Here is a 24,505-nt window from a genome sequence, read left to right on the forward strand (position 1 = left end):
CCCTGTCGTTTTTAGTCTCTGTAGTGTTCAAAAGAAGAAAAAGGGAACATACTCTACCACTGTATTATTGTTATATACTACTTTTTTAAACCTGTTTATACAAATATGATATGGTAAAGCAGGGATATGAACCAACGTAACACCCACCTCTTCCTCTCTTGTGCTTTTTCTCTTCTTTTCATGGCATACTCACTGCAAAAGTGAAAGGGAAAAAAACACCCAATTTGAATGCAACATCAAAGAGACAAGGTGGGGGTCCTCTATGGGAACTTTTTCTTTCTTGTTCAAAACCATATTCAACCAAAGATGTATGTTCAATTCAATTCTACTATTCAATCTTTTGACTGTCTCTGTACACTTATTAACCCCTCAATTTGAATCTCACCATAACCTTATATACCCCTTTTCCACACCCCACAATGGTCCACATTCACAGCAAAAAGCAATTGAAAAAGAAGGGGTGAAACAAAAAACTAGCATCTGGTCTCAATTTTCTAATGGCTATGAGAAAAATTAGCCATCAAAGTTCCACTCTTGTGGACTTTAATTTAACGCCAAAGAGTTGGTCCTGGAGCACTTCCAAATTCCAATGGTATTTTGTCACCAAGCTTCTTCATTTGTCCTCTACAAAGATTCTGTGTATGAAATCCCTGAACCTTTTGGAGTATAGCTTTGGATCAACGGCTGAGATGGAGGTGGGGTCCACTTGTAGTGACTTGTATGCATGTTCTATCTTTTTGCCAATATCATAGCCTTGGAGAATGTCAATGATACCAAAGTAGAGGATTACATCAGAGATCTCACTGCTATTCTCTGAAAGGGTAGAATTGCCACTTCCACTACCAGATACTCTTTCAGCTCTGGCAGGCATGTTCATTCCCAGCTTGATTAGAGGTCCCCTGGAATACCAAAAATCACATGAATTTGCATAATTAGGAACAAGATAATTTATGGCGTGTTTGGATTGACAGTGTGTGCATAATTCAAAGCACGGTAACTCCAGAAGCTACACTTAATACTTCTTTGCTGTAATGATTATGAGACTTTCAACCACAGAACCAAACACACACTCGCTCTAGTGACTGGATCTTAAAAGTGTAAAACTTGCACTTGAGTTTGAAAATGATTACGGACAATGAAAATATTCACATATTACTGGCACTCAAATACATCTTCCAAGTTTAAAGTCACAGTAAACTCCACTGGCACAACAAAATCCTTGTCATAGAAAGCACTGCCCTTACCTAAAAAATCAAAATGACCCCACCAGCACTACTTAAAATGTCAACACAACAACCTCCAATTTTGTTTCAAGTCACTTTCGGTGCACCTCAATGCTCAAACAAGATAACTATGTCACCCCTAAATCATAGATGGATAGGACTAGAAAATGGCAAATCATGGGCCATATTGTTATTTCAAAATAGAAAGCATTTGGCCTCTGCTTGTTTCAGAACCGGGTTTACACTCCATAAATCATTAAATCTCAAGGACACAGCACATGCATAGAAGTGGAAGCAATTGCCACCGACGGGTACAAACAAGAGAATTGTGTCAAAAGACAAAAATTCTATCCCTTTATAAGTCATTTTAGTGGTAATTAGTGACTGAGAAATTGTTGTGCAATTAAAGGAATCCAAATTCTCCTATTAGACTATATTTTTACATGAAATGCTAGGCTAGAATTTAAAGTTTAAGCTAGAAAAAGAACTAATAGAAGCGCAGGAAGATTTCTAAATCTTCAAATATGTTTTCTAATGAATAATGAATGAAAAATGCTAGGAGATTGAGAACAATCTTGAAATGGTTAATTGCACATTTGCAACAAGCAGGAACCTCAAATACCAACAACAGAGAGAAAAGAGCATACCGGCATAAGTGCATCTCATCATCATGCAAGTCTCTCTTGCCTGAACTTTTCATTCCGTCAGCTGAGTGATCATTACGAAAATGAAGGCCAATCAGAAGACTGTAGTCCATGATTCCCTCGGCTTCCAGGAACTCGCAGTCTCTATCAAGTTGCCTGAGCATAAGCAATTACACAAGATCAACTCTCTGAGAACAGAGAGAAAAATATTGTAAGTAAAAAAATGTGTAATGCCAATTAGTAAGTTCTGTACCATTTAAGCTCTTGAAACCAAGACTGTTCCAGGCGAAAGACAAAATTAAGATCAAGGTCTTTGAGAGTGGTGGTCTCGTCAATCTGCTCCTGGGGTTTATCTGTTGTTCGACCATGAGAAGAACCTTTGAGGTCGAACCTCCTATGGATCCGATACTCCGAACAGAACACATTGCCCATCACAATAAACCTGGTCTGTTTTCCCCCAAAAAAGATATTACAAGATTACATTACATTTAGTCCGCATTTAGGTGGTAATCACTTTACTTGCGGAAGACTCAAATTCAGAATCATACCTTTTGACCTCCAACAGGCTTGACACAATGAACCCCCAGGAATGCTGTTACCAAGGTGTTCTTGTATTGACAAACATGTTGGTAGTAGCTTGGAAGCATCCTGATCAGCACCTGACATGAACACCAACTAATTATTATTGAGTACCCAGAAATGAACATGGTGGCCCAAGCTGAAAGTGATATTTCACCTTACTTGTTACCATGTTCATAATTTTCTCTTCAAAATTAATGCATTCTAACTTCCAAGTCTAGAAAGATAGAAAAGTTACAGCTAACAAACCTTGACTTCAGACTTCTTCACTGTCTTGATTATGAACCGGTCATCTTGAGTGAGGTAAAAGATGCTTCCACTCTTGCCAGGAGAAGACATTTCTCTGAGTGTGTCACTTCCACAAATAGCAAGCATGTAATCCGTAGGATCTATGGCAAATAATTCCCTTAGATGTCTAAATATCCAACCCAGCAACAAACCAGTAACCACCAAGATACAGGCACAACACAATTAGTATTAGTATACACAACCAAATCTTTCCTTACTTAGAAATGAAAAAGAAAGAAAAAACATCAATCAATGCAACAAAGCAAGTTGTTAACACCTGAACACCATGGGACAGTAATCCTTCCACCTAAAGTCCAAAGACTGGTATGGAGGTGGAAACTTGGTACCTTCCTGCGGCAACCTTGTCCAGAATTTCTCTCTGGGATCGAAATCCCCGGGCTTAAGCTCTCGCATAATAGAAACATACTTGCCAACAGTGAACCTGTAAGAAAAAACACCCCAGCAAACAATGCATCAAACATCAATGTCTTATTAGCATGTTTAGAAATTCTTCTACAATTGATTCTAAAGCTATAATCAATTATTGGGAGAAGCTATAATCAATTATGCCTAGGAAGCAACCAAAAGCAATACCTGATACCCTGTTGGAGACTGAGCATGAGATCATAGTTCTTGTGTCCCTTGGAAACAGTTTGACCTGGCTTCTTGACATCACCATCAACAGACCAACAAGGAGTCTTGTGCAACACACCATAACCTTCTCCACTGTTTTCTGATTCACTACCATCCTTGTAAAACATAGAAGCTTCCACATTGTCAACAATGTCACAGACAATGTCCCCAGCTTCTCCATCAAGTTCCCAAATGCAAATCCTGGGAAAACTCACACTCCTTGAACCATCCACCGAAGACCTCTTCCTCGCCGCCGCCATCACCTGACACTGCTTCTCCTCCTCCCCCTCCACCACATTCACCAGCTCCTTCCCCAAACCCCCACCACACCAAGTGAAAACTCCCTTCCCTTTAGGCACCCCATTCTCCCAACACCCTTCATAACGATTCCCATTCGCCCAAACCAAAACCCCATTTCCCCAAATAGCACCACACTTCCACTCTCCTACATACTCATTCCCATTCTTCCACACATACCTTCCTTCACCATCTTGCAGGTTGCACCTCCACCACCCTTCATACACATCCCCATTAGCATACCGCTTCTCCCCTAACCCATGCTTCCGGTCAGCAAGCCACGACCCACGGTACATATCACCGTCGACGCCGATGAAGGACCCGAACCCTTCCATCCGACCCGATTTGAACTCCCCCTCGTAGGTAGCTCCAGAAGGCCACGAGAATCTCCCCTTCCCGCACGCTTTCCCTTTCCTCCACTCCCCCTCATACATGCACCCATCGGACCAGAGGTACTTCCCGGTACCGTGCGGCGCGTTCCCCGACAGCGTTCCGGTGTAGATGTCGCCGTTCGGAAGGGCCTTCTCCGCGGCGGAGGAGGGAGGTGAGACGGCGGGGCTGACGCGGCGAGGTTGGGTTCTGTTCCGTGAGGGCGCCGGACACGGAGACGGGACGATGAGGTAGTTGTCGGCGGTGGGTCCTGCTCGGTGCTTGTGGCGTGGTTGGGATTTTTTCTTCTTGGGTGCTTGGGGGTTTGGGTGAAGGAGAATGTCTTGGTGGGAGACGGAGAGTGTGAGGAGCGTCTCTTGCATGGTTTGAGTGATTCTTCACCGGGGATGTAGTGTTGCCGGAGAGTGAAGCGACGGCGGTGGTAGCTGCATCTCCGGCGGAAATGAAGAGACACGAGAGAGAGTGAAGAAGAGAGAGGAAAGTAGAAAACAGTGGTTGGGTGGAATTGGAAATATTTTAAGAGCGCGGCACAGAGATAGAGGAGCGCGCTCGACAAATGAAAAAGCAGAGGGAAGGTGTTTTTTTTTCTACCAAAAATTTGGGCGAGTTCGATTTCGGTCATTGGTCACGCGAGTCATGATACGCTTCCGATACTATAGGTTACTTATAGGTTTTTAGATTGTTCATCGATACAAACATTCACACTAGTAGCGGAAATCGAACACATAATCTTCCGAGACGAAATAGTATATCGTTACCAACTGAACCGACTGTATGTGTTTTTTTTTTTTTTTTTAATTCCACCACCACTCCCAATTACTATGTACTAATTCTTATTCCACGTGATTTTTGGTACCACCAATATGTATTTTCTTCTAGGCAACAAATCTTCAATGTCATAATCATTCATGTATGTATGGACTGTATGAATGTTGTTAATATTATTCTTTTAATGTCAGAAACTATAATGAAATTGTGAAAGTTATTGAAATGGCTTAATTGCACTTTTCGCCCTTGATTTATCACTATTGTGCGATTTTGGTCCCCTCATTTTAAAACGAGCGATTTGCATCCCACATGTTTTTACCGTCAACAATTTTGGTCCTTCTGTTACTGTTCCGTCCAAAATTTGACAGAAATGAGTGATTTGAACTTTATTAAATTAGTTGGCACCAAAAAAAAATTCCAAGTAGATAATTAGTATACACATCATTTTTATTTTACAAATAATACATTATAACCCCAAAAAAAATTAAAAACAAAATCCCCAAACCCTGATTCCTATCATCTTCAACTTTCAGCCCCCACCACCATCTTCAACCTCCAGCCCCCCACTCGCATGCCACCACCACAACGTCCCCTCCGGCCACCATGCCCCCTCCCTCCAACCCTCCAAACGGCGAACTAGACCACAACAATCCCTCATCCTCCGCCTTCATAGCCTCATCCCCAACTTGCTCCGATCTCAATGACCCTTAACAACCCCTCAATTCCTCACCTCACACCGCGAGTCAAACCACCTTGTGCCACCGAGTATGGCCGCGACCCAGCGTTTTGCAGATCGATGGAGGCGAAGAAAACAGAACAATAAGCAAAGTAATTGTGTGTTTAAGCTTTTGGCTGAGGTTTGATTTCTGGGTTTTTTTGAGTTAAAAGTGAGGGAAGAAACTGAACAATAAACAAATAACTCAAAAACTAAACTGATTGTGTTGTTGGGTGGCTAAGTAACTCAAAAACCAACTCAATTTCACACTCTTCTTGTTATGTTTTTGTTAAAAAAGAAACTTTGATGAATCAATTGGGTTGGTTACGTTGTTGAATGAGCAGATTTTAGCCTAATAAGAAGAAGACTGATGGTAGTGGGATGGTGAGAGATGGCGGTGAGAGGGAAGAAGAAGATGGTGGTTGAGAAAGGAGGAAGAAGAACTGAAGAAGCGATTGGGATTTTTTTTTGTTTTAATTTATTAATTGAAATACAAAAGTGATTTGGATAATAATTATGTATGTGGATCTATGTTTTAGGTGTCATGTCAATCAATGAAGTCCACATCATCCAATTTAGATGGAATATTGACAGAAGGACTAAAAGTGTTGACGGTAAAAACATGTGGGGTGGAAATTGCTCGTTTTAAAATAAGGGGACCCAAATCGCACAATCGTGATACATCAGGGACGAAAAGTGGAATTAAGCCTATTGAAATTATGTAAAGTTTCTAAGCTAAACTCATAAGAAAGCTTGAATGTTTTTCTTTTTTTCTTATTTCAAGACAAGTTAATGGAAAAGCATTTTGGTCTTTTTCAATAACGTGTTTGTGTTTCTATCTATGTTTAATTCTTCCAACATTATTTACCAAAAAAAAATTCTTCCAACATTATTCCTCTCCTCCTATTAATTTCTAGTAGCTTCTTCGTCATAATAGTCTTTTTCCTAAACGTGTAAACTTCAGATTTCTAAACATGAAACACAAGAATCTACATTTTTTAATTAATCTCGAGTTGATGATTTATAAGGAGCTTATAAATGATGCTTACATATTCTTAAATGGAAAGGAATGATCACACACGTGGAGATTCATTCATTGGTAATCCATACTTAGATATTGTTGTGATTCGGACACAATTGATGTTAATATTTTGGCCATATTTGAAGGAGGGTATGAATTATGAGTCATGATATAATAGAGCGCAATGGTAAGTGCGTAGGTATGATATAAGATTGGGAAAAACGTGACACGAGTAGTTTGGGGACCCGCTGCTTGATTACTTTTTTTTTTAAACTGTTTTTAATTTTTAAAATCAGAAAAGAAAAAACAAAACTTTATTTGTATGAATAATTTTTAAAAATTGTTCTTAAAAGTAGTTGCACATATCTTTCAGAGTTTCAGTTTTAAATGTTGATAATTCAAGTGCGGAGTTGGAGTCTCACATTGGTTAACTATAGGTGAGAATAATAGTTTATAAGAGATGTGACCCATAAATCTAATGTCTTAAGATTTTGGGATAAAATGTTGCATCGATATCTCTATCTCTTGGTGTCATCTTCCTCGTCTCATCTGCTCCCATGTCTCCCCCAACATTAAAAACCAGAAAACTACACATTGGAGATGTGTAGCTCACATGGGTATATTGGCTTCTTCCGTAATTTCTATGTGGCGACCGCTTTCAAAAATCATTAGTAATTGTTGATCTTAGGCTAAGAAAAGAAGAAGAAAATGTTTCACAAATGTAGATTATCAACAAAGTCGTAATATATACTGGCTTCTCTAGTGGTTGCATAGATTGCAACTCACTCAAACCCGACTAAGTTGTTAAGATCATTTGAACGCTAATTAAAAAGGGGAAAAAAATCTACGCTCTAAAGTCAGCCGGTTTCTCTATTGATACTGGGGTTTAAGGACTTTAGTGTGACTTTTAATTTTAGGACTTTCGCTTCATGTATCGATTTGAGTGATTAGCACACTTATTTTTAATTTACTTATCTATTTGCATTGTAGTATTGCTCGTTCGAATTTTATTCTGACATGAAATGTTACGGAACAATTCTTTGAGTGTTTAATCAAAATAATCAACACAAAATCATACCAATGCTTATCTTTGTAGTGTAAATCAACTTAACAAACAAAACCTTTAATTTCAATGGATTAAAATATAAAAGTATAGAAAAAATTAATAGTTATCAAAATCAGTGCTTGTTTTAAGTCAAGTTTGGGGGATTGTCAGAACCTCTCTTTTGTTGTGTGCAACTGTGCATGTCGCCTCCTCTAGAAATGTCAGCATTTACTTTAGGTTGATCCTAGGGTATCTCTTTCTTCTTTTTTTTTTTTTTGAGCAAACTAAGGTATCTCTTTCATGAAGGAGTTTTTGGGCTTAGCCCAGTTTGCAACAAAAAATATCAGCACCAATGTTGTTGATCCTCATTTTTTCCTTCTTCTTTCATAAATACAAAAATTAACACAAACACACCATAATATGAAAATCAACCTTTCGACCAAAAAAAAGATCAACCATCTCAATACAAAAATTGGACGAGTTTTATTTGCACTAAATATGATCTGTAATGTCCCTAATGGTAGGTATGCCATGGCCATAGACCATAGTGGTTATCAAAAGTCGTAATGTAGATGATTGAGTTCATTAAGTATTTAGTCGATAGTTCAATTCATAAAAAATATAGATAAGAAATATTTTGTTGGGGTATGCTTATCCACTAATTGAGTTATAAAAAATTCACGAGATTATTCTCATACTTGCTATAATAGGTCATAATAGCTCATAAAATATTGAATATAAGTATGCACCCACTTACATAAAAAATGTAGATGAAGAATATTTAGTTGGGGTAAGCTTATCCTCTAATTGAATTATCAAAATCTCAAGGAGATTATTCCCATACCTGCTATAATAGGCCATAGTAGTTCATAAAATATTGAATCTAAATATGTACCCATTTACATCCCTAACCACACAAAAACAGGTTGCACTGAATGAGAAGGTGTGACAAAATAAAATTGTAACAAACTAAATTTTAGCACATTCCGACATTCGGTAGAAAATTGAGTTTCTTAAGTATTTAGTCACTGTTCAATTTCTCGGCAGCGCATTAACGAAAACTCTGATAAGAATGACCTATCAACTCAACGTCATATCCGAGTCACGAGTAGATTAATCCGAGTCACGAGCAGATTAATCTTATCGAAACCGGCGATATAGAAATGAGGAAAAAATAGAAGGAGGAATATTCTAAAATGTAAAAAAATTAATAAAAAATAAATAGTGTGTTTTTCTATTTCCCACACATAAGGAGAGGGAGTAAGCAAAAACGTGAGAAACTTCTTCGTTCTCAAAACCAGAATACACACCTTCCCCTCTCTCTCTCTCTCTCGCTTCTCCGCACACATTCACCACCTTCTGCACTGTAAGATCCTCTCTCTCTCTTCCTCTCTCACACACTCTCTCTCTCTCTACATTCATGCATTTTCTCAATCTACGTAGTTTGAATTTGTTGATTTTTGTTTCACTGTTGCCAATTCGGTTGTGGCGGGAACCAAGGTTTTTCGCCGTCGTCGTCGGCGATGCGCGGTTTTCTTGCATCCCCTTTTTCGATTTTCATTGTGAATGTGGCGTTGCGTCTCTGTTCAGTTCTCTGATCGAGTTTTTGACATCGGTGCTGCAGAATTGCAGCGCCGTTTGCGGTTTTTTGGTACCTGAATAGTTCGTGCGTTATTGAATCCCTAAATGGGTGCATTTTAGGGTTTCCTTTTGTTTTGTTGTATTGGGGTTTCTTCTGTGGACACTGGGGTGCTGTGAGTTTTGATTTTCAATGGTGGGGTTTGCTCAATTTGCATTTATTCAAAGTAAAATCATGTGTGTAGTTAAATTCTTTTGTTTTGTTTTTGGGGGTTGGAACTGAACATCTCGGGGTTTCGTCTGAATCTGGTTTGGCATTTTTACCTCAGTGGCATTGGTTTTAGACTTGGTTTTTGTGATGGGGTGTTATTCAATTTTGTATGGATGGGTTTGTCTTTGCATTAATGGGATGAGAGTTTCTTAGGGTTCCTGCTTAAGAGATACATAACTTTGATTATTGGATTTGAATGGCATGCGACTGCGGGGCAGTTCTAAACATGCTTCAGCGACTGAAAGTGTGTCTGCTTATTTTGTGTTAAACTTGACTTGCATTTTCATTTGGGTAGTTTTTAAATTAGCTGTGATTTGCGAGGGAGCAAGTAGAAAACAACGAGGTCATTTTTATTTTTTTCATTCGAATCACAATTCACAGATTTTATGGTTTTCTTACATAATTGTCAAAACAAATTTTTGGGCTAAGGTAGATTATGATTCACATTCTGGATTCTGAATTGTGGCTGCTAATAGTTTTTGTTCAGGGACTGTTGATATTTTTATTTTCATGAATGGAACTATTAAGATCATACCGCTGAAAGGTTTATGTTCTGTTAAACTCTCAATGCAGGGTGCAGACGGGAGGTGAGGTTCTTTCACAATGCCTCTTTTGAGGAGAAAGGCTTTTGCCTTGGTTGAGCCTCCTGAGGATTTGAAGCTAGATGAGCAGGTTTACACAATTCGGTATACAAAAGAAATATTTCGAGATTATCCGTATCCTTTGTAGTCATATATTTTTGTTGTTTTATTTTTCTAATTGCCTTTAACTGGTAAAGTGTTTAAAAGGTGATTAATATGTAAAACTTAGCATGTTAGACCACCTGTAGTATTCCATATTAGTTCCTGCAGGGAGAGGATATTGCTGGTTTTGCCTTAACATAGAGTAGTGATTATTTGAAACGATTGAGTCTATACCGCCAGAGGGTTTGGACGTGTAATTTCACTGGAAAAACTGGCCTGACTTATGAAGAAGCTTTGGTGTCAGAACAACGAGCCAATGAGAAAGTCCAACAGATTCCTAAAGAATTCATGGCTTCTGCTTTAAGAATCATTCAGTACAGTAAGAACTACCTTCTTCTAAGATGAGGAAATATATGTTGATACAATGATGCATCCATTTTTTATTTTTCATCTCTTGTTACAGATAATTTCTTTTTGTTCTACGTGAGTAATTCTAATTTATGCAATTCAGTAATTCCTGTTGAATCTTCTGACTCTAAGAATGCGTGATAGTCAATGTAGACGGTGGTTAATATATATATATATATATATATATATATATGTGTGTGTGTGTGTGTGTGTGTGTACATGTGAAGTTGCATCTGTTTATGGAATCTGATGTTTATGTTTAATCCCACAGAGCTAGTGAGTTGTGTGGTGTTGCTAACTTAAATGGCTGGAACAAAATGTGATTTTATTTTGATCCAATATTGGCATTCAATTATTGAGCAGTTAAAGTAGCTATGATTTATGTGCTGCACGAAAGTTTTGGGGGGGGGGGTCCTATTTTGTTTGGATGTGTGATTGTCTAGTGTCTATCAAAGGGTTCACACTAAGCATTCTGTTCTTATTTAATAATCAGCAGACTCAGAACAATATTTTATTAATTTGCTACATATGTTTCAGGGCACATAGTGCCTCCAGTTGATCTTTTATAAATTATAATATCATGTCATGGGTCTCGTGTTTCCTGACCTTTGTGAACCAGAACCTGATTGAAGATGAGTTGGCTGTGGCTAACTATATGCTAGTTCATTGCATTAGTACATTACTTTGCAGCTGGTGAAACAAATCATAAATTACATTGAGTCTCTTCATGTATGTCAATCAGGATAATCATCATAACATTTATGATTTATGTCTGCATCTGTTGACATGAAGACCATCAGAATTAAGGTTTAATATATTTTTATTTTCCACTTATTGCTTAAATTGTGAGACCTCAATAGAGATCATCACGTTTGGTCATAGAATGCTGTACAGAAATTGAATGTTTTCTAAGTCATCTTATGGATGTATATTAAAGGACTCTTAGGAAATCCTTGGTGTCATGAGTGCTGATTCTTTGGTGATTCGTCTTCTTTCTGAGGTATATCTTCGATGAAATTATATAAGGGTAATAATGCTGACAGCACTTGCATAGTTCAAGTTGAAGTGGTTAAGTGGTGGTGTAGCTTATCTGGATTTAAAGGTTTATGTTCACTTAGGAAAAATAGTAATAGAAATGTTTTTTTAGAAAGCAATGTAATAGAAATGTTTCTGAGAAACTTGAAATTGCAAAAACTCTACCTGTTGAAGAATTGCTTTATACAAACGTTATTGGGATGTCTGCTAGCTCTTAATTCAAGTTTGGTTATACAATTACATTTGCTTTTTATTCTTAACTGGACTGATTAGTGATCTATGTTATTGTAGGTATGCTCCCTTTGAAGGATCTTGCCGATTCAATTGCTGAAAAATTGAATGAACGTTTGTTTGTGGGTGCTGAAGTGTATGGGAAAAAGGATGATGGAGTATGTCCATGCAAAATATTAAAAGTCATCAAGAAAGGAGTTGACCAATTATGTTATGAGGTAGCTTGGCTCGACAAAAACAAGAATATAAGTGAAAAAGCCGAAATCAGTGCAGAAGATTTGGTGCAAAAGAAGCCGCTTTTTAGTAGAAATACGTTGAAGTCCTTTATTCGGGAATCTACATATCGCAACGCCCCTTGGGTTTTAAATGAAGAGCTGGCACTAAATCATGGAATCTCAACTGAAATTCCTCAGGAGTTGAAAGAAAGGGTTTTTTTCAAAGACGGACTTATTGTTTGCTCCAAGAAAAGGAAAAATGAGGTAGATAGAAGAAGAGAAACACAATATTTACTGTTTATTTTTCGCTTCCCTACAAAAAAATAATATTATTGATAACTGGGAAACAGTACAACAACAAATCCTAATTTGATTCGTTATTTGGTAAATGAATTTATGATGTTATTTTCTGTCTCAAATTTATCATGTTCAGGATGAAACTGAAAACTCTAAAAGGAAGAAGTTGGATGGGAAACTAGTCAATGGTTCTGCCGAAGAGAAAGGTAGATTTTAGAGGTTAAACCCTTTTTGGCTGCATGTGGATTTGATCTTATGATTATAACCTTTTATTGTGCAGTTGTTTAAATAACATGTTTATTGTTTTCTAGATATATAATATAAAACTATTCATGCACCTTCAGTCCTCCACCCTTAAACTTTTGGCATAGTTGGTAAATGACATTAGAGCCTTGACCAAGTGGTTTGGACTCTGGAGTTCGATTATTGTTTTCCCCAATAATTCTAATAAAAACTCCAATTTAAGCACAAGATAGGTGGGTATGTGCTTTCTTCACACTTCAAGCCCAATGGGCTCTTGCATCATGTGGCATGTTAGAAATATAATATAAAACTACTCATGTGTGTCTTCATGCAATAACTTAAACTTTTGGGATGGTTTACACTGATCAAACACCATTTTGATTAGCTTGAGTTTTGAAATTCATTTTCCCCCAGTCTTATTTCTGTTTTGTTGTAATTGGGTGTGTGGAGGACTAGGTGTATCTCTTGTTGTGTATCTAAATAGAAGGCATTTCATCTTATGGTTTAGAAATTAAGGCATTTCATGTTATGTATTGTATCTTACAAAATAAACTTAAACTCCCTTCTCTTGTGATTTTAGTTTTATCTAAAATGCTGTCTCTGTCTTGAATTTCCCAGAACCAATCAAATATCCCATTGATGATCTATTGGTGAAGCGTAGTGCAGATGATCCTGTTTTCACCGATCGTCCCTCTCCAACAAGAGACTTCAGTGTTCCAATGTTTTGTGTAGGGGATCTCTTAATGGTTTGGGATTTTTGTGCTTCTTTTGGTAAACCTTTGAACCTGTGGCCCTACTCTCTAGAAGATTTTGAAAATGCAATCTGCCATAAAGATAGCAATGTGGTCCTCCTTGTGGAATCTCACGCGGCACTTTTTCGTGTTCTGATCAAAGAGGATGGTGAATACTCTTCTATTGTTAAGAAACGGAAGGTTGCCTTCTAACTTTCAATTTGTTAGTATCATCAATTGATAATTTGTCTATATCCTTGTGACTGCTTAATGCTTATGCCATTGTTATTTTGATATGACAATATATCACTCATTTTTATTTTCAGATTACACTGATTAATTGGACAGAATATTTATGTGATTTTCTACAAATGATCAATATTCCTGCTCTCCGGCAACATGAAGGAACCATAAAGCGGGGACATTATGGCCTGTTAGATGCCAATGTTAAATTAGGAATCTTATCTGAATTGGTCAATCAAGTACTAGAAACTGGAACTTTCAGGGAAACGATGGATGAGTTAATGGAACAGCGGCAGGCACTTGGGGCCTCTAGAAGGGAAGAAGCACTGGAGGAGGGTAGGAGGAGAAGAGAAGAAAAGGAGCGGTTGAAAGCTGAGTTAGAAAGCAATGGAATTATGAATGGGCATCATCCAAACAGTGCAAATGGAGATGTGGGAAAGAAAAGTAATGGAGAGATACAAAATGGAGACGTGGGAAAGAAAAGTAATGGAAAGATAGAATCCTCCAGGCAAAACAATCCATTGGGCGCGAGGTTCGAATTCATCAAGTGCACTGTTATGCTTGCCTTACTTATATATGTACAGATTACATTCTTTTGTTTGGTGGTAATTGCATCTCACTTTTTTGTCTTAAAAATTAATTTGCAGTGGGACCAAGCATTCAAATTCTGCTTCTAAAAAAATTCCTACGAAGTTGAATTCTGAGCTGAAAGAACCAGTAGAAAATGGAAAAGATATATTGAAACAGTCAAAGGGTGACAAGGATCCATCAGAGAAAAATAGTAAACAGAAGGTGCGGCCTATCTCCCTGCTTAAATTACTTTCTTTTCTTTAATTGATCTTCTATTGACTCTCTCTAGTCTCATACAGAAAGAATATTTTCAAAAGGAGATGGAGAAACGATTGATTCGTAGAAGCCCATTAGGTCAGGACAGAGAGCGCAATAGGTATTGGTGGTTTCATCGTGATTGGAGGATATTCGTTGAAAACAAAGACTCCACGGTGTGGGGATACTACAGCAGCAAGGAAGAGGTACTAGTTGAAGATAGCTTGCTATCTTTGCATTCTGTATGTATTTCTTTTCTGATTTTCTGTTGGCATGTTTGAATAGCTTGATGCGTTGATGGGTTCACTGAATTGCAAGGGTGTGCGAGAGAGAGCACTGCAGAAACAACTGGAAAAGTATTATAGTAGTATATGGTAAGTTAGATTTGCTTTTCAATATATGACTTGCATGGAATGTCTTGATAGTTTTCTTTTCCCTTGTTTTCTATTCCCATACTACTTGATGAATACATGATACCTCAACAAAAGCTTGGTTTTAAACTTGTAGTCCAACAGACAACTTTGAATTATAATTCTTTTTTCTTTCCTTTGCATCTATACAGCTCAGAACTCCGGAAAAGATCGAAGGATTTGATGTCCAATACTGCAAGTGATGAATCCGTGCTTCGAAGGTCTACTCGTGTTCGAGCTCCACCTCGGCAAAATCCTGCCAATGCTTTCCTCAGATATGCTAACAAGTGGAAAGAAGAGTGAGTGATATGAGGAGGAATAAATAACGTTTACCTTAAACCTGATTAAACCTATAACTTTTAATAGAGCAAGTTGGTTCATATTTTGAAGTAGGGATTAAGTAGGTTTTGGATCCATTTTTCGATGATGGACAAGCATGTATATGCTTGTTTCTGAAATTTTGTACGAATTTTACCAATCTTCGATAAATAGTAGAAACTGGTACAATGTAAGGCCTATTTTTGGTCGAAGATATGATTTCTTTTACTCCCTTTTTTATTTGAAAAATCCATAGTAGGGATACTGCCCAGGCGTTATGACATGCTATGGAAGCAAATGGTGAGCATAAACCATTTACCAACCAAACCCTGAGCTAGCCAACATCTTGTTTTGGCATTTAAGCGAGTGATGCCCGGTAATCGGGGAAGAAAAGGTGGAAAATCAGCTCCAAATGGTTTTGTGCAGCGGCTGAGGAGTTTTTTTCCCTGTTGGGAACTTGCCTTGACTGATCTTGTGTCATTTTCACTTCTCCCATAGCCGCATCCCCTCCCCTCTCATTTCTTCCATTTTCAATTTTGCCCAATGGTTCCACCTTCTTCCTTTTCTGTTTCTCCTCCCACCCTGCCGCACAACTTTGTCCCATACTCACTTCTCTCCTTTCTATCACTTCCTTTCTGGCCAAGCGCTTCCTTCCTTCATTTCTTTCACTCCCTCTCATGGCGCATTCGCACCTTCCCCTTCGTCTCTTTGAAGGGTGTAGTTGGGCGTGGTGGACCTGAAACATGGTGCGATGGTGATGTTTGGATGGGCAAAAATGTTTCTCTAGGTGCAATGTTACTGACTCTACCCACCAAGACAATTCGTTCAATTGTCTTACTCCAAACTCGACTCACCTGAACCATTTTCTAGACTGAAACGACACTAGAGTCTATCGTACAGTTAACAAGTCAAAAAACGATCAATGCATGTCTTGATCGAGGCTGCTACTTGAAATCATGCCGCCACATTTCTTTTTGGGAATTTCATCATACTGTGCAATTTCTAAAGATGAAACCAAGGCAAACTTATAAATGTATGTTTAGTTTCACAATTTGCATCTAAACTTTTTTTTTTCAAAAGTCAAGACTTGTAGCTTTAAACTTAAAATGATTAGAGCCTTTAACTGTGTGTAACCAAACATGTTGTAAGTTAGGATTTTTTTTCTTTCTTGCTTTTATTGTAAGTTAGGATTCATTGCCATTTATTTACAAATGACAATCAATAAGCTAGTTCAAGGTAAACAGCAGGCTGAAAATTTTCAAAACTAGCGAAAATCCAGTGGTTTATGATAAATCTAATTTTTTAGAAAGAAAAAAAATCTTATACAGTGCATAATTGATTCTAGTTCCAGAATTAATTGTAATTTTTCCCCAAACATGCATTTCATATACATGTTAATGTGTTACTGTTTTTTTGTTTTCTTTCTGTTTACTGATTATTATCATGTGAAACCCTGTAAGTAAAGCGTTAACAGTTTCTAACTTTATTTTTAGGAAATTATCGGTTTCATCATCATATCATAATGCCAAATTTGTAATGCTGGAAAGCGTAAACTCATTTTTTTCCATGGAAACCAAATATAGACACTACACTATTTTATGTTTCTAGCAACACTTATATTAGCAACATGCCATAATTGTAACCTAAAATAGAAATAGCAAATAATTTATGACTGTTGCCATAAAATAAGTATTTTAGGCTACATATTTCTTGTAAAAAAGTGTAAACAAGAGATCAGTTATTTTCCTTTAAACAATGTAAAAGAGTATGAATTTGAATTTAACTGAGAAATACACATAACAAGAGATCATGTAAATATGTCAAATCTTTAAGATACTGCAGCTAATGCTCAAATATATAAATTTAACAATAGAGGATGCTCATAAAAGAGAGATTTATCTGTAATATGTAAACTTTATACACAGTAATTCGAAATACATACAACACAGAAACATCAACCTATCTCTAGATTCAAGCTCAGGAGGAATAGCTTAAAATTAATAAAATGGGAGTGATTGACACCATGAGAAGAGAAACTTAATTTAAGAAATACTAAGAAACAAATCATTCTAAATACTTAAATACAAAATAGTCTTGCAAGGTCAAGAAAAACAAAAGTTTTAAATCTACAGACTTTAAGACTTGAATGAAAAACTTAGTATAAGCTCAGTGAGGATATCGCCATCAAAACCCTACCTCTCTTGCTTCTTCATTCTCCATTCATTGTAGTGAAAGCCAATGAAGATGGTTGGAACCTGCTTGATGCCATTTGAGAGAGATTCTTTTGTAGTTAAAACGAGGAGCATGTCGGGAAAGAAATTAAGTGGTAAGTTTGAAGGAAGTGTAACTTGATAACAAAGTGATATTATAGGGAGGGGCGTGCATGGTGATGAAAGGATAAAGGACAAGTAATGTGACTTAACCTTTTTCTCTCTTCTGTCCTCTAATCTTTTGCCTCCTCAGTCAAGTAAATTCAGAAGCATATCTGTGTGATGCATTGCATGGGAATTTGGACTCAAATTTCCAAGAAAAGGAAACGAGTTAAAACAGTATGGGCCTGCTTCTGCCAGCAGTGGATTTTATCACAAGGTAAATGTAAATAACTATTTTGACAAAAAAAAAAGTAAATAACTATATATTAATGCGGATGTTAGGATTTCTGTTGTACTCAACGTTGATCCACGTTAAATTCGACGTGATAAAATTCTACTTCAATCCACGTTAAATTTAATATGATAAATTCGAGCTTATTCATTACTGAGATATGTGAAATTATATCAGCGTTTGCACTTGCACCAACGCGATATTGCTATTTTTTTTAAGCAAAATGACATTTTATTTCATAGGTGAAGTAAACAACTTTCTCAAGAGAGTACATTGAGACACCTCATAGAGCGCAAAAAAGCCTGATAAAACAATTTTTTGATAGAAACCTCTCATGTGACTAGAACACAGAAAACAAAGCACCATCTCCAATATAAAGAGCACTATTTATAAAACGGACACCAACATCAACTATGCCTTTGGCTTGTATTGAAGAAGCATTGACAACTCAATGGCTCATTCAGTGTAGCGACAAACCTGTTGAAGAAGGTGCCTCCGAAGATAATTTTTGACTTGATAGTTGATAGTGTAGATAACTTTTCATTTAGCAAAGATGAATTCTGCAATTTATATTTAGTGAAGGTTTGAAAATCATTCTACAATTGATTCTAGAACCAAAATAAATTCCGGAGAGAAACTTTTGTGCGTATCTTTTGCGGGCTAGATTAGAACTGATTCTGAGAAAAAACTAGAAATCAACAATGCTGTTAGCTGTAGTGACTAAGAATACCATAGAAGCCTCCTTTTCAAAAAGGCACAGAGCAACAAGACTATTTAAAATCTTACTCATCTGACGTGAATTCTGCAATATGAACTTATTTTGGGAGTATCAATGATTTTTTCCCTTTCTTGAAGCATGTAGGTTTTTTTTCTTTTTTAGAAGGAAAGCCAGAAGCAAAGTTGACAGCACAGACATGCACAAAGAAAAGAAAGATTTTATTGGAACAAGTCCTTGCAATTAGTTCTTTTATTAGGACAACATAACTCATCAGAAGACCTTTACATGTGTTCTCAGGGCACCAACATGGTGCAACTCCAGACCATATATACCTTGTAAGGTGTGTGAGAAGCCGAGTTGTCACCGCAGAACAGCATTGCTTGGATTATAGACCTATATCTCAATCACAGCTCGGCCGACAATTTTCCCTTCGTTGAGATCTTGGAATGCTTTGCCTGCATCCTCAAAAGAGTATCTTCTGGAAACAGCATTGTCAAGATTGAAGATACCTGTTTCTGCCAATCTAATCAACTTAGGAAGATCTTGCCTCGCCCTGCCTCCATAGGAGCCAATAACTTGTATCTGTCCAAAATACAAATTTAATATGTTTATATGTAAAGAGCATTTGTCTTTAAATATATGTGAGAAGAAAATACAATGGTCAAAAGATCTTTTGTCACTAATAACTTCTCTTTTAATTCTTAACCTATTTTCTAAGGGCACACATTAACAAAACCCAAAACACCACAAGTGTGTAATAAAACTGAAGATTTTTGTAATGTTTGAATATATTCATTTTATGTACTGAAGGTGTATTCAAATAGGACAAGTCCCCTCCAAAGTGAGCAAGGGTGTATAAACCTTTTATTTAATTTAAAGACCATCATAATCCAAACCCAATAAACTTCCCTTTGTAGCTATAGTGACAATCTCACTTTAGAGGATCTTTTCCCATTAACATAAGCTATTGATATATAGTAAAATAAATAAGGCTGAACTAGAAGAAACTATTGTCATTTAGAAATACATACTGATATTTTTTAGTACTTCACCTGAATTCATTTTTGTTGGAAAACTATTGTCATTAACAAACATCACTAAAAAAATACAACAAAAAAAAAGTCTTCAAACGTTTCATCCTTGGCAATGAGTTAGGTTTCAAAGAAGCCATTGGCATGTACAATTTAAGCCAAAATATTATCTTCAATCATTTTATAAGTAAAGCCAAATAAATATACTTCTATAATCCTTAAAATCTGAACTTTGGCTGGGCTGTTAGAAGAGGAAGAATAGAAGGACAAATTGGAAAAAGGAGAACAAAAATCTCTAACAAAACACAGTTTAATATGCTATAACCATGACAAACACTTCCAATCCAATCTGAATGGAGGTAGTGGTTGAATGTGGGAACAGAGGTGTTAATTATAATAACAACCGTTACATATATATACATACACACCTTTCTACGAACAAGCCGATTTATATCCACCTCTCCAAGGGTACCAGCTTGTGCCAGTCCAATCATCACAGCTTTTCCTCCATCTTTCACACTCTGTACACACTGAGAAAATGTCTGTGATCTCCCCAAGGCTTCCACAGCAACGTCAACACCCTTTCCACCAGTAATTTCCTGTGTGAATGAGTGCAAACAATTAAACAAAGGGTCTTTTGAGTGAAAGAATGATGACATGATCGTTGGAGTGGATAACAAACATGTTCGCCAATAGGCAGAGAGGAAGAGTGTGATTTGGCAGAGTAAACAAACCAGAAAGTATGAAAAGGTTAATGTAGACAGGTAATTTCTATATATGAAAAAAACATTTTCTTAATTAATTTAAATGGCAGTTAGCGCAACAATCGCCGGTGCTGCACAGCATGATGTTAAGCGATTGAGGCAAAAGAGAAATGCATATACAATTATCTTTTGAATGGGATCTTCCTTTGCTGAATTTATAGTGTGAGTAGCACCCAACGTCTTTGCTTTCTGTAGCTTTTCATCCTGAATATCCACAGCAATTATATCTGAAGCGCCAAATGCTCTAGCTATCTGCAAGCAACTGGAACAGATAACAAAGTTAAAAGGTACAAGTGCATTCAATTAGAACCAATTTCTCAAATGTATAACATGGTTAAATTAGGAAATCTCCTGCTTCGCAATTGTAATGTACATGAGAGTATCAAACAATCTAGGATTTCTCCAAATTCTTGTCCTCCAAAGGGGTTTCTAGAATTCATACTCCTCAAGTATATAAAGTTTTGCATCATATCAGACACTTAATGTCTAGTTCCCAGAATTTTTTTAAGTATTCATAAACAATGCATAAAATAAACTTGAAAAGCAATCCTGGCGGAGTATTAATAACCAGATGTAAACAAAATAGGTACCAAAAGTCCCCAACACTTGAGCATCACCCATATGGCTGAAGTTAAAATGTATTGTACCACAAACAAGAACTATCTGTTTTTGCTTTATTGACTTGTAACTTCATGATTATTTGAAGGAAGTTACAAACTATACCATGTAACCTAATGTAGCTCAAGCAAGCATTATGAAGACAAAAACATTTGCAAAAGGAAGCAGGCACAGCTAGTCGAAGACTTAACAGTGTATTATTTCTCATTGGTGAATTGCTTTATTTACCTAGAACCAACACCCCCAGTTCCAATAACAGCAACGGAATCACCCGGACGCACGTTAGCCCCATGAGCCATAGCACCATAAGCAGTAAAAACAGCACATCCTAGAACTGAAGACTCGATATATGGCATTGAGTGTGGTAATACAGCCAATGCATTTGCTGGCACAACACAGTATTCAGCAAGACCTCCCATACTATACATGAATATTGGCTTTCCTATAAATTGACAACTATTTTCAGTTTTCCAATGAAGAAGGATTCTACTATTAGAGATAAATACACTTGAAGAACATTGGAATAAATGGAATTTGTATCAGCTGACATGAAATGCCATAGCATGGGAAAAAAGGGAATAATAGATACATGCGGTAAGGAGTTAAAATGCATTTCAATTAAGCTTGTTTAGATGGGAATATTGAGACCATGCATTTATTTCAGGAAAAAGATGTTGATCTGTTGTTCATCCAGATTAGTAATATCAGTAATATGTGAATCAAGTACAAGTGTCGCAGGTGCTTTTGGTGGTGCGGCCTGTAGTCAGCTGATAAACAAAATAGAAAAGGAACATATTGAAATAAGTTAAAATGCAAGTCTTTATTAACATGCATATCATAATATTGCTGCAGTAGCTGGTATACAATAGTACACTGGGTGAAAGCAATAGCCATTGTTAGGATTGAAACAATAGGTAACTCGTACTAACCACTGCTCCGAAGAAAGAGCCGTGTTTCACCATCGTAGAGGGTACCATGTGCCCGATTATGAGCAAAGAAAGCTTCACATAGATCATCATGGCCCTGGACACCATTTGGAGACAACATCAAGAATGAAAAAGAATTCAGTAGACATAGATAGGGAGTGTCCAATACAATGTTACCTTAGAACAGTAGGAGCAATTGCCACAAGGCATGATGAAGGCTCCAATAACTCGAGATCCAACTGGCAGCCTGAAACATGGAGATGCATAATTGATATTCCTATCTGGGGGTCATCTAGAACAATAATATTTTCAACAGCTACAACTAAGCCTTTTGCCACTAGGTGGGGTTAGTTTCATGGATCGCATGACAACGCAATTTTCCATCATGTATTAAATTTAAAAGATAAATCCTGTATTTCTAAATCTCTCTCAATGATTTGGTTCATTGTTTTTCTTGATCTTCCTCTACCTCTAACTATTTGACTACCCTCCATCTCTTTCATCTGGTCAATCCTCCTTATCAGTGCTGCTATGGGTTTTATCCACACATAAACTAAACATCTAAGACAGACCATTCTTTCTTCAAACAGAGCTACCCTAACTCTATAGTGATTGTATTTTTAAGCATATCTTGTCTTGTATATCTTCTCATCCTACATAAGTTTCTCACATTTACAACACCAAGCTTACTTTTCTGTTGGCTCTTAATCACCCGAAATTAAGTCCCATGTAGCATCGCAGGTATTATAACTATGCAGTGAAATTTTCCTTTCAGTTCGAGTAATCTTTTATCACATATCACACCGGAAGCATTCCTTCATTTCAACCACCCTGCTTGAATCTTATGATAGACTCAAGGTTTACATTGAGACATGTGGAATTTTATGCTCAAGTTTCACCTCTGTATTTAAATTAGTGTGCCTATTACTAAACTTGCAAACCGTTTACTGTTTTATTTCTACTAAGGCAGACGCCATGAGAATTCAAGGCTTGTCTCAATATTTCTAACTTCTCATTACATTTTCACTGAATGCAAAATTGACTAGAACATTAACATACAAGTAATAAGAGAATTGTGTAGCTCTAATAACTTTCACCTTGCTATGATTGTTCCATCAGAGAGAGCCCCATGTTCAACGACTTCACCAGTAATCTCATGCCCCACAACACAAGGACTAGCAAACGGAATTTCACCTTTCATGACATGTAGATCAGAGTGGCATACTCCACATGCTGCATTCATAATCACAACATCACATGAGAAGATCCATGACATGCAAGTTTAATAGTAATTTTCATGTCTCAGTTCACTTGGTCAAATCACAAAAATCAGAATCATATTTCTATATGTCAAAATTGCATTAAATAGATTTGATCAAGACAAAGGTGCAGTGGATAATTGGATAAAAAATTAACATTAGAAGATCATTGTTGCTGCAGAGGAATTGAAGAAGCAGAAGAAGAGTACCCTTGGTTTTGATGAGAACTTCACCAGCCTTGGGACGAGGCATGTGGAATTCTTCGATGGTGAGAGGCTTGTTGGGTTCCCAAAACACAGCTCCACGCATGTACGATGGTAGCCCTGCGCCACCACCAGCAACAGCTTCGGAATGAAAGGAAACGGCCATAGCTTTGTGGATGGAGGAATGGTGAGATACCCAGTTGTTATTGCAGATCGGAGAAGATAACAATGGGAGCTTTTTGATGTTGGTGGTGATGGTCCTACGAATCAGAGAAGAAGCCATTTGAGAATTTCAGTGAGAAAAATGCGAGGGTGAGTGAGTGGATCAGAGCAACAACCTGCGGGAACTATGCGACTTTGTAAGACATTGACTTATGATGTTTTTTTTTTTCAAACACAACAAAAATGGAAAACATTTTTTATTACAATTGCATGTACGGATTTGGATAAGGATTAGTATCAAATAATCACTTTTTAAGAAAAAGATTACTTATATTTGTTTTTATAACAAAATAATTACTTATATTGTTTTGAGTTTGTTTTTGATAAAATGTATAATTGAAAAGCAATCCACCGACAAGGTGTAGCACAACTGGTAGATAGTTAGACTCCTTAAGCATCTAGTTCAGGGTTCGATTCCTGAGCGGTACGTGTGGAAAAACATTTGTTGAGAGAGACTTACTCACTTAATATGATCTAAAAGTCTCGGAGAAATAATATCATGACGGCCGGCCGTCCGTGAGAGTTTACCTTAGAAAAAAAAGATCACAATTTGAGATGAGTTTAGGCCTCATTTGCCAAATCTTTTTTTATTGGGCCTGGTCCAATTTTAATTTAAACATACTTTATCAATATCTTTGAAAAAAATTAACAAATGGGCTTGATTGAATCATAAAACATAACCTAGCCCAACAAAATTGTAACGGGTTAAATCTGTTTTTAGCTTTTGACAAAAATAATAATTATTTAGGTCGTGTAAAAATAGAGTCAAATTAACATTGGTTCATCCCTTTAAAAGTTTTTTATTAAAAAAAGTCCATCATAGCATTATAACTACAACTTGAACGGTTTCGAGTATTAGCTCAAATGGTAAGAGTTGAGGGACATATGAGTTGGTTGAGAGAAGTTTCTAAAGGGTGCAATTTATACCTCTGATTTACAAAAAAAAAAAAAAAAAACTACGACTTTAACCATTTTTTCCTCATTCATCAGCCAACGTGGTAAATTCATTGAACCTAACATGATGAAAGAGTGTTTATGCAGAATTTTTTTATTAGTTGGGACTCTTTCA

The 24,505-nt window shown here is 36.9% G+C and overlaps 3 protein-coding genes across 3 annotated transcripts; 1 reads left to right on the forward strand and 2 right to left on the reverse strand.

The window, feature by feature from the left end:
* Window positions 1-259: 259 nt before the first annotated feature.
* Window positions 260-4,612, reverse strand: LOC130711734 (phosphatidylinositol 4-phosphate 5-kinase 2-like). The gene is made up of 7 exons (XM_057561455.1): window positions 3,329-4,612; window positions 3,012-3,176; window positions 2,696-2,861; window positions 2,416-2,526; window positions 2,121-2,314; window positions 1,871-2,023; window positions 260-899 (listed from the first exon to the last, which is right to left on the reverse strand). Exons 1-7 carry the CDS (start codon window positions 4,414-4,416, stop codon window positions 614-616), a joined length of 2,163 nt encoding a protein of 720 aa, XP_057417438.1. The 5' UTR covers window positions 4,417-4,612; the 3' UTR covers window positions 260-613.
* Window positions 4,613-8,861: 4,249 nt separating this feature from the next.
* LOC130714493 (uncharacterized) lies at window positions 8,862-15,323 on the forward strand. Its single transcript, XM_057564388.1, has 11 exons — window positions 8,862-8,969; window positions 10,026-10,168; window positions 10,342-10,514; window positions 11,870-12,288; window positions 12,458-12,527; window positions 13,183-13,496; window positions 13,622-14,070; window positions 14,186-14,330; window positions 14,408-14,569; window positions 14,649-14,737; window positions 14,926-15,323. The coding sequence occupies exons 2-11, from the start codon at window positions 10,056-10,058 to the stop codon at window positions 15,074-15,076; spliced, it is 2,085 nt and encodes a 694-aa protein (XP_057420371.1). The 5' UTR covers window positions 8,862-8,969; window positions 10,026-10,055; the 3' UTR covers window positions 15,077-15,323.
* Window positions 15,324-18,610: 3,287 nt separating this feature from the next.
* Window positions 18,611-23,576, reverse strand: LOC130711900 (uncharacterized). Its single transcript, XM_057561673.1, has 8 exons — window positions 23,221-23,576; window positions 22,850-22,985; window positions 21,930-21,999; window positions 21,756-21,849; window positions 21,055-21,268; window positions 20,329-20,470; window positions 19,873-20,043; window positions 18,611-18,995 (listed from the first exon to the last, which is right to left on the reverse strand). Exons 1-8 carry the CDS (start codon window positions 23,495-23,497, stop codon window positions 18,807-18,809), a joined length of 1,293 nt encoding a protein of 430 aa, XP_057417656.1. The 5' UTR covers window positions 23,498-23,576; the 3' UTR covers window positions 18,611-18,806.
* Between the last annotated feature and the right edge of the window lie 929 nt (window positions 23,577-24,505).

The sequence above is a fragment of the Lotus japonicus genome, chromosome 4 (assembly GCF_012489685.1).
Source record: "Lotus japonicus ecotype B-129 chromosome 4, LjGifu_v1.2".
In the NCBI taxonomy this organism is placed as follows: domain Eukaryota; kingdom Viridiplantae; phylum Streptophyta; class Magnoliopsida; order Fabales; family Fabaceae; genus Lotus; species Lotus japonicus.

Coding starts and splice junctions, on each gene's coding strand:
- LOC130711734 (XM_057561455.1), bottom strand. CDS start 4,416: ATGCAAGAGACGCTCCTCACACTCTCCGTCTCCCACCAAGACATTCTC. Junction 2,527..2,695: donor TGAAGAAGTCTGAAGTCAAG/GTTTGTTAGCTG, acceptor TGTTCATGTCAG/GTGCTGATCAGGATGCTTCC. Junction 900..1,870: donor GATGAGATGCACTTATGCCG/GTATGCTCTTTT, acceptor TTGGTATTCCAG/GGGACCTCTAATCAAGCTGG.
- LOC130714493 (XM_057564388.1), top strand. CDS start 10,056: ATGCCTCTTTTGAGGAGAAAGGCTTTTGCCTTGGTTGAGCCTCCTGAG. Junction 10,169..10,341: donor GAAATATTTCGAGATTATCC/GTATCCTTTGTA, acceptor AACATAGAGTAG/TGATTATTTGAAACGATTGA. Junction 10,515..11,869: donor TTTAAGAATCATTCAGTACA/GTAAGAACTACC, acceptor ATGTTATTGTAG/GTATGCTCCCTTTGAAGGAT.
- LOC130711900 (XM_057561673.1), bottom strand. CDS start 23,497: ATGGCTTCTTCTCTGATTCGTAGGACCATCACCACCAACATCAAAAAG. Junction 22,000..22,849: donor GATGGAACAATCATAGCAAG/GTGAAAGTTATT, acceptor TCCATGTTTCAG/GCTGCCAGTTGGATCTCGAG. Junction 20,471..21,054: donor ACTGGGGGTGTTGGTTCTAG/GTAAATAAAGCA, acceptor TATCTGTTCCAG/TTGCTTGCAGATAGCTAGAG.